The 16,330-nt window shown below is 38.1% G+C and overlaps 1 protein-coding gene across 4 annotated transcripts in view; it reads left to right on the top strand.

Moving 5' to 3' along the window:
• Positions 1 to 16,330, top strand: part of LOC106882433 (uncharacterized) — a 233,419-nt gene that overhangs the window by 110,440 nt on the left and 106,649 nt on the right. For all 4 annotated transcript variants that reach the window (XM_089365502.1, XM_052973728.2, XM_089365501.1 and 1 more), the window contains exon 4: positions 10,343 to 10,454. In XM_089365502.1, the coding sequence (XP_089221628.1) occupies positions 10,343 to 10,454 (112 nt within the window). The remainder of the gene's footprint in view (positions 1 to 10,342; positions 10,455 to 16,330) is intronic.

Below are 16,330 nucleotides of genomic sequence, written 5' to 3'. Positions count from 1 at the left end.
TGCTCCAGCATGGCCACAGTCAAAAAAATAAAAGAACATGTATATTTATATATGTATATATATATATATATATATATATATATATATATATAAATATACATGTTCTTTTATTCTTTTACCAAAGATATGTTTGTTATTCTTTTATCAAAGACATGTTTGTTAACACTCACGAACCATCTCTTTCTTTCTCTCTCTGTTTTTTGCACGCACACACACACACACATGTAAGAGTATACATATGTAAACAGAGATACATTTGTTAACACTCACGTACCATCTCTCTGTGTCTCTCTCTCTCTCACACACACACACACATATATAAGTATGGGTTTTAACATACGTAATTGAAAAATAATGCTTCAGGAATTTTTTGTCCTCTACACACACAGCCACCCACACATGTCTACTACTATGTTATTCATCATATTTTATTTCTTCTGGTTTTCTGTTCTGAGTGAGTGGCTGAGTTCTTTTTGAGCGTTGGGCCTCATGGAGGCAAAATGGCCAAGCTCCTTCCGAATGTTGGGCCTCATGGAGGCATTGACCTAGACCTTTGGCATTATGTCATGCTTGAGAAGAAAATGCATCAAGCCGAGCAAAATAACAGTTGTGGCAGATACTAGTGTCACACAAATGGCACCTGTGCCAGTAGCATGTAAAAACACCCATTACACTCTGAGTGGTTAGGAAGGGCATCCAGCCATAGAAGACCATGTCAAATCAAGACAGGATCCTGGCACAGCCTTCCAGCATACCAGCCCAGTCAAACCGTCTAACCCATGCTAGCATGGACAACAGACATTTAATGATAATGAGTGGTTGGTGTTAGGAAGGACATCCAGCTGTAGAAACTCTGCCAGATCAGATTGGAGCCTGATGCAGCCTTCTGGTTTGCCAGTCCTCAGTCAAACCATCCAGCCCATGCTAGCATGGAAAGCGGACGTTAAACGACGATGATGATGATGATGATAAGATTGTCCTTGTCTTTCATCCTTTTGGAGTCAATAAGAATAGATAAGTACCTTTTGAGCTCTGGGCTTGATGTAATTGACTTAGGCTCTCAGGTAAAATTGCTGGCCTTTAACATTTAGCATCTGTTTTCCATGCTGGCATGGATTGGATGGTGTGACAGGAACTGGCAAGGCCAGGGACCACACCAGTTTCTGTAGTCTGTTTTAACATGGTTTCTACAGCTGGATGCCCTTCCTGTTGCCAACCACTTTATGGAGTATACCGGGTGCTTTTCATGTGGCACTAGCACACTGTGCTTTTTACATGGCCCCAGCAACAGTCCTTTTAATGTGGCACCATCACCAGTGATTTTTACATGGTACCAGCACCAGGGCTTTCATGTGGCACCAGCAGCAGTGCTTTCATGTTGCACCAGTGCCTTTTATATGGTACCAATACCTGTGCCTTTTATGCGACACTTGCGCCACTGCTTTTCATGTGGCACCAGCACTAGCACTTTTTGTGTGGAGCCAGCACTGACAGGATCAAGTACCTTGCAAGGCAAGAGCCCCTCAACAGGGAAGAATTACTAAAAAAAAAAAAAAGGATACTGTAAGAATCTTTCCACTATGCTCCCCCCTCTCAGTCTTTTAAACGATGATGATAATGAATGCGAGAGAATAAACTACCAACCTCTAAATGAAGCTATTTTCGTGACAAGGAAATTACTGTCAAAACTAAGTGGATTTACAATTTAAGTTATTATTACACTTGATTTCATTGAGAACGATAAATTGCTTTTAACTGTAGAGGCATGTGGCTTAGTGGTTAGGGTGTTTGTCTCATGATTATAAGATTGTGGTTTCAATTCCTGGATCAGGCAATGCATTGTCTTTTTGAGCAAAAAACACTTCATTTCACTCAGCTATCATCATCATCGTTTAACGTCCGCTTTCCATGCTAGAATGGGTTGGACGATTTGACTGAGGACTGGTGAAACCAGATGGCTACACCAGGCTCCAATCTGATTTGACAGAGTTTCTACAGCTGGATGCCCTTTCTAACACCAACCACTCAGAGAGTGTAGTGGGTGCTTTTTACGTGCCACCGGCACGAAGGCCAGTCAGGCAGTCCTGGCAATGGCCACGCTCAAAATGGTGTATTTTATGTGCCACCCGCACAAGAGCCAGTCCAGGGGCACTGGCAACAATATCACTCGAAAGTCCTTACACATGCTGCGGGCACGTGTATATGTTTGTGTGTGTGTTTGTCCCCACCAACATCGTTTGACAACCGATGGTGCCGTATTTACGTCCCCGTAACTTAGCAGTTCGGCAAAAGAAACCGAAAGAATAAGTACTAGGCTAACAAAGAATAAGTCCTGGGGTTGATTTGCTTGACTAAAGGCGGTGCCCTAGCATAGCTGCAGTCAAATGACTGGAACAAGTAAAAGAATGAAAGAGTATATATATATATATATATGTACTTTTTGTTGAATACATTTTACATCTTTCATGTGTGGATGGTGTGCTATATTACACACACACACACACACAATATCTATTTATCCATCCATCCCATCCCTTCTCTCTCTCTCTCTCTCTCTCTCTCTCTCTCTCTCTCTCTCTCTCTCCCTCTCTCTCTCTGGATGCATGGTGTTCAGTTACTCAATAAATGAAAAATGCATTAAATACTCCAAAACATACACATAGGACAAACACAGAAAGACCGTAATTCTTCATCAGTTATCGACTGAAAAATACTATTGCTCAGTTTCATGCCTTTAACGATAAAATTGGGAACTATATATCATCATCATTTAATGTCTGTTTTCCATGTTAGCATATATATATATTTATAACAAACAGATGTATTAATTTAACACTTGGGAAGTGAAAAAGACTTATATATATGCATATATATATATCATGCTGGTGGCACATAAAAAGCACCATTTGAGCGCAATCGTTTCCAGCTTCGCCTTAGTGGCACTTGTGCCAGTGGCATGTGAACAAAACATTGGACTGACTCCTGTGTAGGTGGCACGTAAAAAAATACCATTTGAGCGTGGCTGTTGCCTGTACCACGGGGCTGGCTCCTGTGCCGGTGGCACGTAAAAATTACCCACTACACTCTCAGAGTGGTTGGTTTTAGGAAGGGCATCCAGCTGTAGAAACTGTGCCAAATCAGATTGGTGTCTGGTGTAGCCATCTGGTTCACCAGTCCTCAGTCAAATCGTCCAACCCATACTAGCATGGGAAATGGATGTTAAATGATGATGATGATGATATATTTATTTATTTATGTGTCTTTGTGTCTGTGTTTGTCCACCCCCACTGTCACTTGACAACTGATGTTGGTGTGATTATGTCCCCATAACTTAGTGGTTCAGCAAATATGACTGATAGAATAGGTACGAGGGGTTGGTTTCTTAGACTAAAACCCTTTAAGGTGGTATTCCAGCATGACAGCAATCTGACGATTGAAACAAGTAAAAGATAAAAGATTGTACATCAGTGATTCTCAACCAGGGTCCATATAGCTCTCGAGTATTATACAATTTTGTGAGGGTCCATGCAAGCAAAATAGTAAATTGGAGCTCCAAAGATGAATTTTAGGGGCTCATGAAAAAAAATTTTGATTTAGGTATATTTACTGCGAGAAACAGTTAGGCTTCTTTTTCTAACATTTTACATAGTTCAACCTTAATGTGTGAAAACAAAATAGGAATTGAAGAAGAAGTTTCTATTAAATTAGGTTTTAAACATCGAAAGGCTATGGGGTTCACCAGAATAGAATAATAATAAAAGGGGTCCATAGATAAAAAAATGGTTGAGAAATTCTGCTTTAGATGTATGTATTGGTATGTATTACAAAAAACAGCTAGGTTTCTTTCTCTTACATTTTACGTAGTTCAAACTACACAACTTAATGTGTGAAAAACAAAATAGGTATTTTGAAAGAAGTTTCTATAAAACTAATTTTTAAACATAGAATGGCCATGGGGGACCACCAAAATAAAATAGTAACGAAAGAGGTCCATAGATTTTTTAAAAAATGGTTGAGAACTACTATCGTACATCGATACTAATTATAAAATGCAAATAACATTCTGCTGAGTTGCTTCCCTTGCACACTAGTAAGTACTTTAAAAGTCTGAACAAAATTACACAGTGATTTGTACGGTAGTACTCAATGATTCTCATAACGTGGCCCATTACATGCAGTGGGAGCATAGCTTACCAGCAATCAGTAAAGAGCCATTTCTCAAGCCAAATGCAACCAAAGTTTTACTCATCACAGGCATCTCATTAATTTGATACGTAATTATATACCTAATGAATTGCAGACTACTGGTTTCATGGATCTCTGTTGTATACTTATATATATATATATATATACTCTAGATAATGTACTAAGTGCACTTTTTTCCTGCGTTTTTACACATACACACACATATGCACGCATAAATATGCACACACTCTCTCTCTCTCTCTCTCTCTCTCTCACACACACACATACACACTTTCACTCACACAGGCACGCATGCACACACATATACACAGGCACACATATACACTCTCCCTCACATGCATGCACACTCTCTCTCACACACATACTTTCACTCACACACAGACATGCATGCACACACACACAAGTACACAGGCAAACATACACGCTCTCTCTCACACACATGCACACATGCACTCTCTCTCATACACACACACACACACACGTACACATCTTTTGGAGCTTTACTTGTTTGGTAAGGGAGTTGATCTGAGGCTCTGTTTTGAAACTGCAGGAATTGCATCAGCCTGGAAGAGCCTGCTTAAATTATTTCAGAACAGGCTAAATCTGTTACACTTGCTTTTACATTTAATTTATGAGCCATTGCGGTTTTTGTCACGCATTTCTGATCTGACCACTGATGCAATTCAATGCCTGTGTAATTATGTCAGTGATTAAGTCACAAATGCATGATAAAAATTTTTTTCGTAATTAGGTAATTAGGCACAGTGGAGGTGCAACGGCCCAGTGGTTAGGGCAGCGAACTCGCGGTCATAAGATCGCGGTTTCGATTCCCAGACCGGGCGATGTGAGTGTTTATTGAGCAAAAACACCTAAAGCTCCATGAGGCTCCGGCAGGGGATATGGTGGCGAACCCTGCTGTACTCTTTCACCACAACTTTCTCTCTTTCTTCCTGTTTCTGTTGTGCCTGTAATTCAAAGGGTCAGCCTTGTCACACTGTGTCACGCTGAATATCCCCGAGAACTACGTTAAGGGTACACGTGTCTGTGGAGTTCTCAGCCACTTGCATGTTAATTTCACGAGCAGGCTGTTCCATTGATTGGATCAACTGGAACCTTCGACGTTGTAAGCGACAGAGTGCCAACAATTAGGCACAGTTATGGCTATGTGCTTATGAAGCTTGCTTCCCAACAGCTTGGTCTAGGGTTCAGCCTCAATGTGTGACGCCACGGGTACCAGATGAACACTAGTGTCAATATAAATAACTATCCAATTCCCATGAAATTCCCAGACTTTTTACCTATAGTAAGAATAATTATTTATTTTTAGACCTAACCAAAGATACAAGCCTATGACCATATATCTCTGAGAACAAATTCTTAGATCCAATATCATTCTTGACTGTCTCATGTCTGAAAGTATTGCAACAAGCATAGATGCAAATATTTCTGCAGTATATTTACCAAACTTGAAACTGTAACAATTTCAGTTGTTGACCTTTTCAGATTTGAATGCTAAGAACGAATGCAGCTATTAATTTAGTCTAAATTAAGCAACTCATTGATCCAGTCACAACTACTATCATGCGAACCTGGGAGACTGGTTTCATAGACAAGTTAATTATAGATAATTACTTTGAAAGGTGGTGGTGTTGGTGTTGAAAGCCCTCCCACCCTCAGTGAAAAAATATATATAAAAAAGAAAAAATACGAAAAAGCAAATAGAAAATATCTAAAACAGTCTGGGTTTGATAATGACTGCAATGTTTAATTTGTGACATATGAGTTCTGTTTCTAAGCTGCATAATATATGTGTGTGTGTGTGTGTGTATAGATCAAATAGAGTGAACATGCTTCAAAGCATTGTGTGTGTGTGTGTGTGTGTGTGTGTGTGTGTGTGTGTGTGTGTGTGTGTGTGTGTGTGTGTGTGTGTGTGTGTGTGTGTGTGTGTGTGTGTGTGCGTGCATGTATGTGTGTATGCATGAGTATATGCATGTCTGTGTGGGTGTGCTCGTGTGTATGTGTGTGTGTGTCTGTGCATGCATGAGTATATGTATGTCTGTGTGTGGGTGTGCTCGTGTGTGTATGTGTCCACATTGTGTGCACATCTGTGTGCATCTGTGTGGGTGTATGCATGTGTGTGGGTGTTTACGTGTGTGTGTAGGGGTGGGGGTGCACATATGGATGTGTGCATGTCTTCATATGTGTGTGTGTGTGTTTGGATATGTGTGTGCATCTGTATGTGGATGTATGTGTGTTTGCATATGTGTGTATATATATATATATATATATATATATATATATATGATTCTATAGGGATAGAAATGAAGCTATTATGTTCTACTGGACACAACATAATAGTTACTTTGATGTTGTTGTTATTGTTGTTGTACCCCAGTTCAGCCTTTGATCAAATGCATCCCATTCACGATCACTTTATATTTATTATTTTTGTATATTTAGAATTACATTGTCTAATGCATCCTTCTTTCTTATGAACAATAGAGTGTGATTTCAGGAAGTGCTGACTACTATATCTAGTAGGTTATACAACTTTTGTATACACACTTCTTTGGTGGTGGTGTTGTTCTTGTTGTTGATACCCCAAATCTAGTTCTGATCAAACAGACTTATGCTCAAAAGGCACAAACATCCTAACATTATCAAAGACTATCCAATACGTTCTTCCTTTTTTTTTTTATTTCTATGACAATAGGTGCCGGAGTGACTGTGTGGTAAGTAGCTTGCTTACCAACCACATGGTCCCGGGTTCAGTCCCACTGTGTGGCACCTTGGGCAAGTGTCTTCTACTATAACTTTGGGCCGACCAAAGCCTTGTCAGTGGATATGGTAGACGGAAACTGAAAGAAGCCCATTGTATATATGTATATATATATATATATATATATATATATATATGCCTGTGTGTCTGTGTTTGTCCCCCAACATCGCTTGACAACCGATGCTGGTGTGTTTACGTCCCTATAACTTAGCGGTTCGGCAAAAGAGCCCGATAGAATAAGTACTAGGCTTATAAAGAATAAGTCCTGGGGTTGATTTCTTCCTCAAAAGGTGGTGCTCCAGCATAGCCACAGTCAAATGACTGAAACAAGTAAAAGAGTAATAGGGTATAGATTAAAGAGGATTTAGCTGGGGGTTTTTTTCTAAGAGTTTAACCTTTCACACATTGCATTTTCTCTAGAGTTGTTTCCCCTGCCACTGCCCTGACACTACAGGGGAGAGAACTCGTACAGTGACATGCTGCATCTACAGTGTGCTGAAGGTTAAGTGATTGCATAGAAGCTCTCTTGATTTTGGTTGTAGTGGTGATGATTGAGATGACGTAGGCTTTGGTGGCTGTAATTAGCAATTAACAGTGGAGGTTTTAGTGATGGAAACAGAAGATGAAGTGATTGCAGTACTGGAGATGCCCAGTTGTAGTCAGTTGGTTTGTATCTGTACTGACTGTATTAGTGATAGTCATGATAGTTGCTATTGTTTAGCTCTATAAAGACACTGGAATATTCTGCTAGAACCATTTTCTTACCTTTAAATATGAAGAACTCTATTATCTGATGAAGACAGCGTCTGCTTGCTCAAAGATTTACTGCAATTCTAAATTGACACAAATTTTGGCACAAGGCCAGCAATTTTGTGACAGGGAAGGGGGTAAGTCAATTACATCAACCCCAGTGTTCAAGTGGTTCTTAATTTATCGACCCTGAAAGGATGAAAGACAAAGTCGACTTCAGTGGAATTTGAACTCAGAACATAAAGTCAGACGAAATGCTGCTAAGCATTTTGCCCAGCATGCTAACAATAATAATAATGATGTTTCAAATTCTTGCACAAGGCCAGAAATTTCAGGAGATGAGGGTAAATGAATCATATCAGTACTCTATTTTATTGATCCCCAAAAGAATGAAAGGCAAAATCAACCTTAGCAGAATTTGAATGAGGAACATTAAATAAAAATATATATATATATATATATATATATATATATATATATATATATCATTACTAAGCAGGAGTGGGTGTGTGGTGAGTAACTTTCTTACCAATCACATGGTTCTGAGTTCAGTCCCACTGCATAGCACCTTCGGCAAGTGTCTTCTACTATTGCCTCAGGCCAACCAAAACCTTGCGAGTGGATTTGGTAGATGGAAACTGGACAAAGCCCATCGTTTATATGTATATGTTTTTGTGTGTGTGTTTACGTCCCTGTAACCTAGCAGTTCAACAAAAGAGACCGATAGAATAAATACTAGGCTTACAATGAATAATTTCTGTTCAACTTAAGGTGGTGCTCCAGCATGGCCGCAGTCAAATAACTGAAACAAATAAAAGGATAAACGAGTAAGCGTTTTGTCCAGTGTACTAACAGTTCTGCTGCTCACCAGTTTCGCAATTTGTAGCAATATCGATATGTTTGCAGTCGGGTTCTGAAGTAATGTTTGTGGTAGTCAAGAGAATAAAGGATTTTTTTTTTTTTATTATATATTTATTTTGTTGTGTTATTTAAGTTACAAAAGAAGACCATTTTGCTAACATTCTGTGATAGTTTTAAGTCCCAAACCCCTTTCCTCAAACATATATAATGCAGTCAATAGAAATGACTACTTGGACGAATAGTCTTATATCAACAGCTTGTCCTCATTCATTTGTCATTCTTCTTCCTTCATATAATTATGTACTATAAATTATATTTGCTTATCACCATCATCATCATCGTTGTTTAACGTCTGCTTTCCATGCTGGCATGGGTTGGACGGTTTGACTGAGGTCTGGAAAGCCAGCAGGCTGCATCAGGCACGATCTACAGCTGGATGCCCTTCATAATGCCAACCACTCTGAGAGTGTAGTGCATGCTTTTTATGTGCCACCGGCATGGTAGCCAGTCAGGCAGACTTGGCATCGATAGTGCTTTTTACATGCCACTGGCACGGAGAGCCAGTCAGGCAGATCTGGCATCGACCACCTTTGGATGGTGCTATTTATGTTACTGGCATGAGGAGCCAGTTGGGAGGCACTGGCATCAATCACATTTGGATAGTGCTTTTTGCGTGCCACCAACATGGGAGTCAGCCCGGCGGCACTAGCCACAGCTACGATATTGATTTCACTTGACTCAACAAGTCTTCTCAAGCATATCATATTGCCCAATACATCAAGGGTACTTTAAACGGGCCAAACGTGCAACACTGGCATTTACTTATAAATATAACATGCTAACATAGTTACAAGCATGACTGTGGTTAAGAAGCTTGATTTGTAACCATGTGGTTTCAAGTTCAGTCCCACTGTATGGCACATTTGGCGAGTGTTTTTTTTTTCCATAGCTCTAGGCATTCTTATGAATGAATTTGACTGGCGGAAGTCTGGCATGTATGTACATACACATGTGTGTGTGTGTGTGTGTGTGTGTGTGTGTGTTTGTATCTGTTCATTTCCCTCCATGGTTTGTCAACTAGTGTTGGTTTGCTTACATCCTTTTAACATAGCAGTTTGCCAAAAGGAAAGGGATAGAATAAGTTCTAGACTTTAAAAACAAATAAGTATTGTTCAATGAAACCCTTCATTGGGGCGTCAAAGCATGGCTGCAATCCAGTGAATGAAACAAGTTAAAGATAAAAGATATGATAATGTAATTTGTTTAATTCTACATTTCCTATAATAATAATAATAATAATAATAATAATAATAATGCAAAGGCACATGGCTTAGTGGTTAGGGCATTGGGCTCAATCATGAGGTAGTGAATTTGATTGCCAGTCTGGGCTGCATGTTGTATTCTTAAGCAAGACACTTTATTTCATGTAGCTCCAGTTCACTCAGCTGTAGAAATGAGTTGTGACATGACAGGTGCCTAACTGTATTGGCCTTTGCCTTTCCCTTGGATAACATTGGTGGTATAGAGAGGGGAGGTTGGTATGCATGGACGACTGCTGGTCTTCCATGAAACAACCTTGCCTGGATTTGTGCCTCAGAAGGGAACTTTTTAGGTGCAATCCGATGCTCATTCATGACCAAAGGGGGTCTTTACTGCTTTTAATAATAATAATAATGATAATGATAATAATAATAATAATAATAATAATAATAACAATAACTCTCTTTTTCTGATCTGGTATTGCAGGACTATTGGACCCTCAGGTTTTGGTTCCTAGGTCGAGCTGATGGAGTCACTAAAAAAAGGGCCTTCACTGATTACTTTCAGGAATTAATGAACCAAGACGACTTTCCAAAAAGTATGTTGTTTATATTGTTTTTAATATTTTAACTCCCAAGCCTTATTTCTTATTTTGTTCCAGGGTTCAATTTCAATATCTTATCTAATTTTGATATGAATGCCATAATGTTTTTCTCTCTGTATCATGCATTAAACAAGGATCACATAGACTTTTTTTTCTCATGATCCACTTGTAGGTCATTTTGATATCTAAGTTCATTTTATGAACTTCACCTTCTAGTGGATCATAAAATAAACTCAAATTCTTGGCTATTTTATCCAGAAGTAGGCACATCTATTTTATTCAAAATCTTTAAAAAATAACATGGTTGATTTCCTTGGTACATAAAATGTATTCTGTTCCCTTCTGTTAATTTTATATTCTGTTCAATCAGTCATTTTATCAATATGATATAAATGCGAACAATCAAAAGAAAATGCAAGGAAAATTACAAAATATATGAAAAAAATAGAAGTTCTGGTGGACCGTAATTAGTAGTTTAAGCAACAATAACATGCCAACTCCCAAAAGGGCTCATCATCATCATCGTCATCATCGTCATCGTTTAACGTCCACTTTCCATGCTAGCATGGGATTGGACGATTTGACTGAGGACTGGTGAAACCAGATGGCTACACCAGGCTCCAATCTGATTTGGCAGAGTTTCTTCAGCTGGATGCCCTTCCTAATGCCAACCACTCTGAGAGTGTAATGGGTGCTTTTACATGCCACCGGCACAAGGGCCAGTCACACGGTACTGGCAACGACCACGCTCAAAATGGTGTATTTTTAGGTGCCACCTGCACAGGAGCCAGGCCAGCGGCACTGGTAACAAAAAGAAATAATGAGGTGGCAAACATAGCACCATGACCCTGTGATGGGTAATGTGGGAATTGATGTGTTTAAGAAATTCTTCTATTGGTGCACATTTCAGTATTCTACACATAAGGAAAGTAGGAAAGCGGTTGTTGTTGATAATCTCTTGGACCCGAGAAAGATGATTCCACAACTTCTTGTTGAACACTCTATACAAAAGCATTTGTACATTAGCTCCCTCCCTCCATCAAACCAACGTTACTTGGACAGATATATGGTGTACCACACACACAGACATTGCATAGATATATGTATGTATATAATGGAATCTCCTGTCAAAGATGATGGATGAGCATTCAGCTGAATGACCTGCACACACACAAGTACATGTACATACACCGATAGACAGACAGGCAGACACACACACACACACACACACACACACACACACACACACACACACACACACAAACACACACACACAATACTCAATCACAGTACAATATGAACTAGAAAATATAAGTAAAATTTAAACTGGTTTAATCCATTTGTTGTGGAATTTGAAAACAATGTGAATACATTTAGTTAATTACTTTATACAGAGAGAAATTAATGAGGATTTTTCGACATATTTCATAGCTTGTTGATTACTCAGAAGACAAGTACCCCTAACTCCATTGGCCCATAAAGAAAGCATTTAATTCAATCACTGTGCCAAGACTAACTTGCATGTTATGTATTTATCAGTGACACAAATTAGATAATTGATATTTATGTATAATAGAATTTGATTTAAAAAACCTGAGATAAATATAAAGTGCGTGTATGGTAAATGCATACATATAGGCACAGAAGTAGTTTTGTGGTAAGTAGCTTGCTTACTAACCACATGGTTCTGGGTTCAGTCCCACTGCGTGGCACCTTGGGCAAGTGTCTTCTACTATAGCCTTGGGCAAGTGTCTTCTACTATAGCCTTGGGCCAACCAAAGCCTTCTGAGTGGATTTGGTAGATGGAAACTGAAAGAAGCCCATAGTATATATATATATATATATATATATATATATATATATATATATATATATATATACATATATATATATATATATATATATATATATATGTGTGTGTTTGTGTGTCTGTGTTCGACGCCCCTACCATCGCTTGACAACCGATGCTGGTGTGTTTATATCCCCCGTAACTTAGCAGTTTGGCAAAAGGTACTGATAGGATAAGTATTCGGCTTATAAAGAATAAGTTCTGGGGTTGATTTGCTTGACTAAAGGTGCTGCTCCATCATGGCCACAGTCAAATGACTGAAAGAAGTAAAAGTAACAGAATATGTAAATGCACACATACATACATACATATATATATATATATATATATATATATATATATATATATATATGTACACATCCATGCATATATATATATATATATATATATACATATATATATATATATATATATATGAATAAATAAAGATAAGATTGTTATCAAAAATACCAATCCTAGAGCATTTCTTATGCAGAGCCAGAAATCTGGGATCTGGAATTATCCAGTAATTTTTTGCTAGCTTATTTTGTTTTTTTGTCTTCGCTCCTGGTGCTGTATGAACATTTATTGTGGTTTTAGAGTCAAGGTTTTGACTGCTATTTCAAACATGGTGGTATCTCTTAGATACCCTTAATTATAATTATGTACACACACATAGACCTTCTATTTATAAATGTTCTATAATGTACCCAGCCTTTGGTTTTTTTTTTTTATCTCATAATGAAAAGTAAATCCTTATATATATATATATATATATATATATATATATATATATATATATATATATATATATATATATATATATGTGCCTCACCGAGGCGATGACTACTGACCGAGACCTTTGGAAATGTGCTGTGCGTGAGAAGACCCGGCAAGCCAAGTAAGATCGTTGCCAGTGCCCCTGGACTGGCTCTTGTGCGGGTGGCACATGAGATGCACCATTTTGAGCGTGGCCGTTGCCAGTACCGCCTGACTGGCTCCTGTAGGATTTTCGAGTGAGATCGTTGCCAGTGCCCCTGGACTGGCTTGTGCAGGTGGCACATAAAAGACACCATTTCGAGCGTGGCCGTTTTCGTGCGGGTGACACGTAAAAGCACCCACTACACTCTCTGAGTGGTTGGCGTTAGGAAGGGCATCCAGCTGTAGAAACTCTGCCAAATTAGACTGGAGCCTGGTGTTGCCATCTGGTTTCACCAGTCCTCAGTCAAATCGTCCAACCCATGCTAGCATGGAAAACGGACGTTAAACGATGATGATGATGATGATGATGATTATGTATGTATGTATACACACGCACACACTCTCACTGGCCATTGCTAGTGTCATGTAAATGACAAGTGTGCTGGTAGCATGTAAAATGCACCCACTACAACCTTGGAGTGGTTGGCATTAGGAAGGTCATCCTGCCATAGAAACCTAACCAAAATTAGACTGGGACCTGTTGTGGCTGTCAGTATATATATATATGGTTCGTTTGTTGTAGGAGTGGGTTTTTTTTTTATATTTATACAAATTTTTTTTCCAGATATAAACTCTGTTTTATTTCGTTAGAGAAGACATAGTCTATATTTTGTCATTTACCTTCATTCCATATATTACAACACATTGGTATTAGTTCGAGACTATTGAAACCAAGTCTTGGAAGGGGGTTCATGGGAGTTACGTAGAATGGATTTTATTTTCTGTTCTACATTCATCTCTCTTACACTAGATGTATAAGAGGAATATTCCGAAGTTATGTAAAGTGAGAAAACCTTGAAATTATGTGAAGGGGAAATAATCTGAAGTTATGTAAGCAGTAATAAACCGAAGCTGTGTAAGGGAAACTAATCTGAAGTTGTGTCAAAGGGAAATAATCCGGAGTTGTGTAAGGGGAAATAACCCAGCATAGTACGTTAGAAAATTTATGGAACGATTTTCAACACTTGTATTTAGTTTATTTTTATATTTAAAATAAATATCCATGATCAATATTTTTTCCCCATGTATCCTTGCCTAACTAGTACAGTAACAGCCGTGAACAAAAATCTGCCAAAATTTCCACTCTATAATATTGGTTCTCAACTGGGACCCTTATGGTCCCTCAAGGTCCACATAACATTCGGTAATTTTTGAGATTAACACCCGCACGATTTCCACTAGAGTTTTAGGGTTAGTGTTAGGGTTACGGTTTTAGGGTCAAGGTTAGGGTTTTAGGGTTAGGGTTTGGGTTAGGATTAGGGTTAGGTTTAGGGTTAGGGTGTTAATCTGAAAAATTACCTAACATTCTTGGGAGTCCATGTAAATAAAATGGTAAATTGAGGATTCATAATAGTATTTTTAAGGTTACCTGAACAAAAATTGCTTTAGATGTATGTATTGGTATTTATTACAAGAAACAGTTAAGTTTGTTTCTCTAACATTTTACATAATTCAAACTACACAAGCTAATGTGTGAAAAACAAAATAGGTATCCTGAAAGAAGTTTCTATAAAAGTAGTTTGTAGACACTGAATGGCTATGGGTGTCCACCGGAATAAAATAATAATCAAAGTGATCCATAGATAAAAAAAATTGGTTGAGAACCATTGCTGCAAACGATTGAACGACTTGCTAGATTTAGCAGTCAAATTTCACTTACATCACATTCGAAAATCAGTTGAAGAAGACAAGACATCTTCGATATTGCAAACCTAAATATACAGCAACCGATGGTTATGTTTGGAACATTTCTAATCATGAGATGATTGCTCAATAAATATTGAGCCGAGTTAAATCAATAACAACAACAGCAACAACAAATTTTATTGCTTTCTAGAAATTCGCGGTCTTGTGATGATGGTAATCTGCGTGTCAACTGAAAGTTACGTGAAGCGGAAGAAGATAGCATTAGCTTCATGAATAATTTTAAATATTTTTAACATAAAATATTGGGTTGTCCTGAAAGCTCGTGCCGATTTATAGTAGCTTACCTTTGCGTCTTATTTGCCATGAAACCACCTCATTTCTGGGAAGAGAGTAATTTCAAGTTAATGGAATGATGTAGATGCATTGTGCAACAAAATGGTTCATATTTGGTCGATTAAAAATGTAATGGCAAATATTTATTGACCTTTTTCTTCCCTTTAAAAATCGGCACGAACTTTCCGGACAACACGATATTTTAGTGTCTACCTTAGCAGGTAAGGGAAGCAACTCTAATGGTTTGGTATGATTTAGACCGCCACAGTGAAGCGTAATCTTCACTTTATATGCTGTACTAGTGATGGTGTAAAATCACTGCGTAGCAGAAGTACAATGTACTAAATGAGTAGAAATAAACAAAATGTGTTAAACATTCTATGCTCTAGAGTGACGTAGTCCATCCATGTGCATCATGTTATCTGGTCTGTGGAATCTTTTTTTTTATAACATGCAAGAGTAGACTTACTAGCCGTTAGATTTACCACCATGCATTGCAAAGAGAAAAGGACTCTGTGTCTGCTACCCACACGGATTCCCACATTAGAATTTAGTGTTACCAAGTTTGAGTGTATGTTTTAATTGTGTGTATGTGAGAGAGACAGAAGATAGATGGATGGATAAATAAAAAGAAAGATAGATGAATGGATAAACAGATGTGTGTGTATGTGTGGTGAGTGTGTTTATTTGTATGCATGTTTATATGTGTTCATATGTGTGTGTACAGGAAGACTTCAAAAGGAGTTAGTAACGCAACATTAAGGAATGAACAGAGGTGATGGTCAAAGATATGATATTTGCTGCTGACTAGAAAAAGAAATATAGCAAGGATGATTACAGGTTGTGTTTGTTGCTGTGTTCCGGCGGTCTGATTGAATATGGGATTTGATTTATTGAATTTATGCATATTAAGTAATAATATTTATATAAAGAATAAAAAGTTTAGAATGGTACAACAATGCACTATAGAACAAAAAAATGGACTATATACCTGTTGTAATTTGGTTATCTATAGTCCGATGATATTTCGGAATTACAATTCCTTCTTCAGATCTTCTTAGCTGGAGTCTCTGACCCGGTC

This window comes from Octopus bimaculoides, chromosome Z (genome assembly GCF_046866305.1).
Source record: "Octopus bimaculoides isolate indiv1 chromosome Z, ASM4686630v1, whole genome shotgun sequence".
NCBI lineage: Eukaryota > Metazoa > Mollusca > Cephalopoda > Octopoda > Octopodidae > Octopus > Octopus bimaculoides.
The sequence above is the reverse complement of the archived record's forward strand: the minus strand, read 5'-3'. Positions and strand labels throughout refer to the sequence as shown.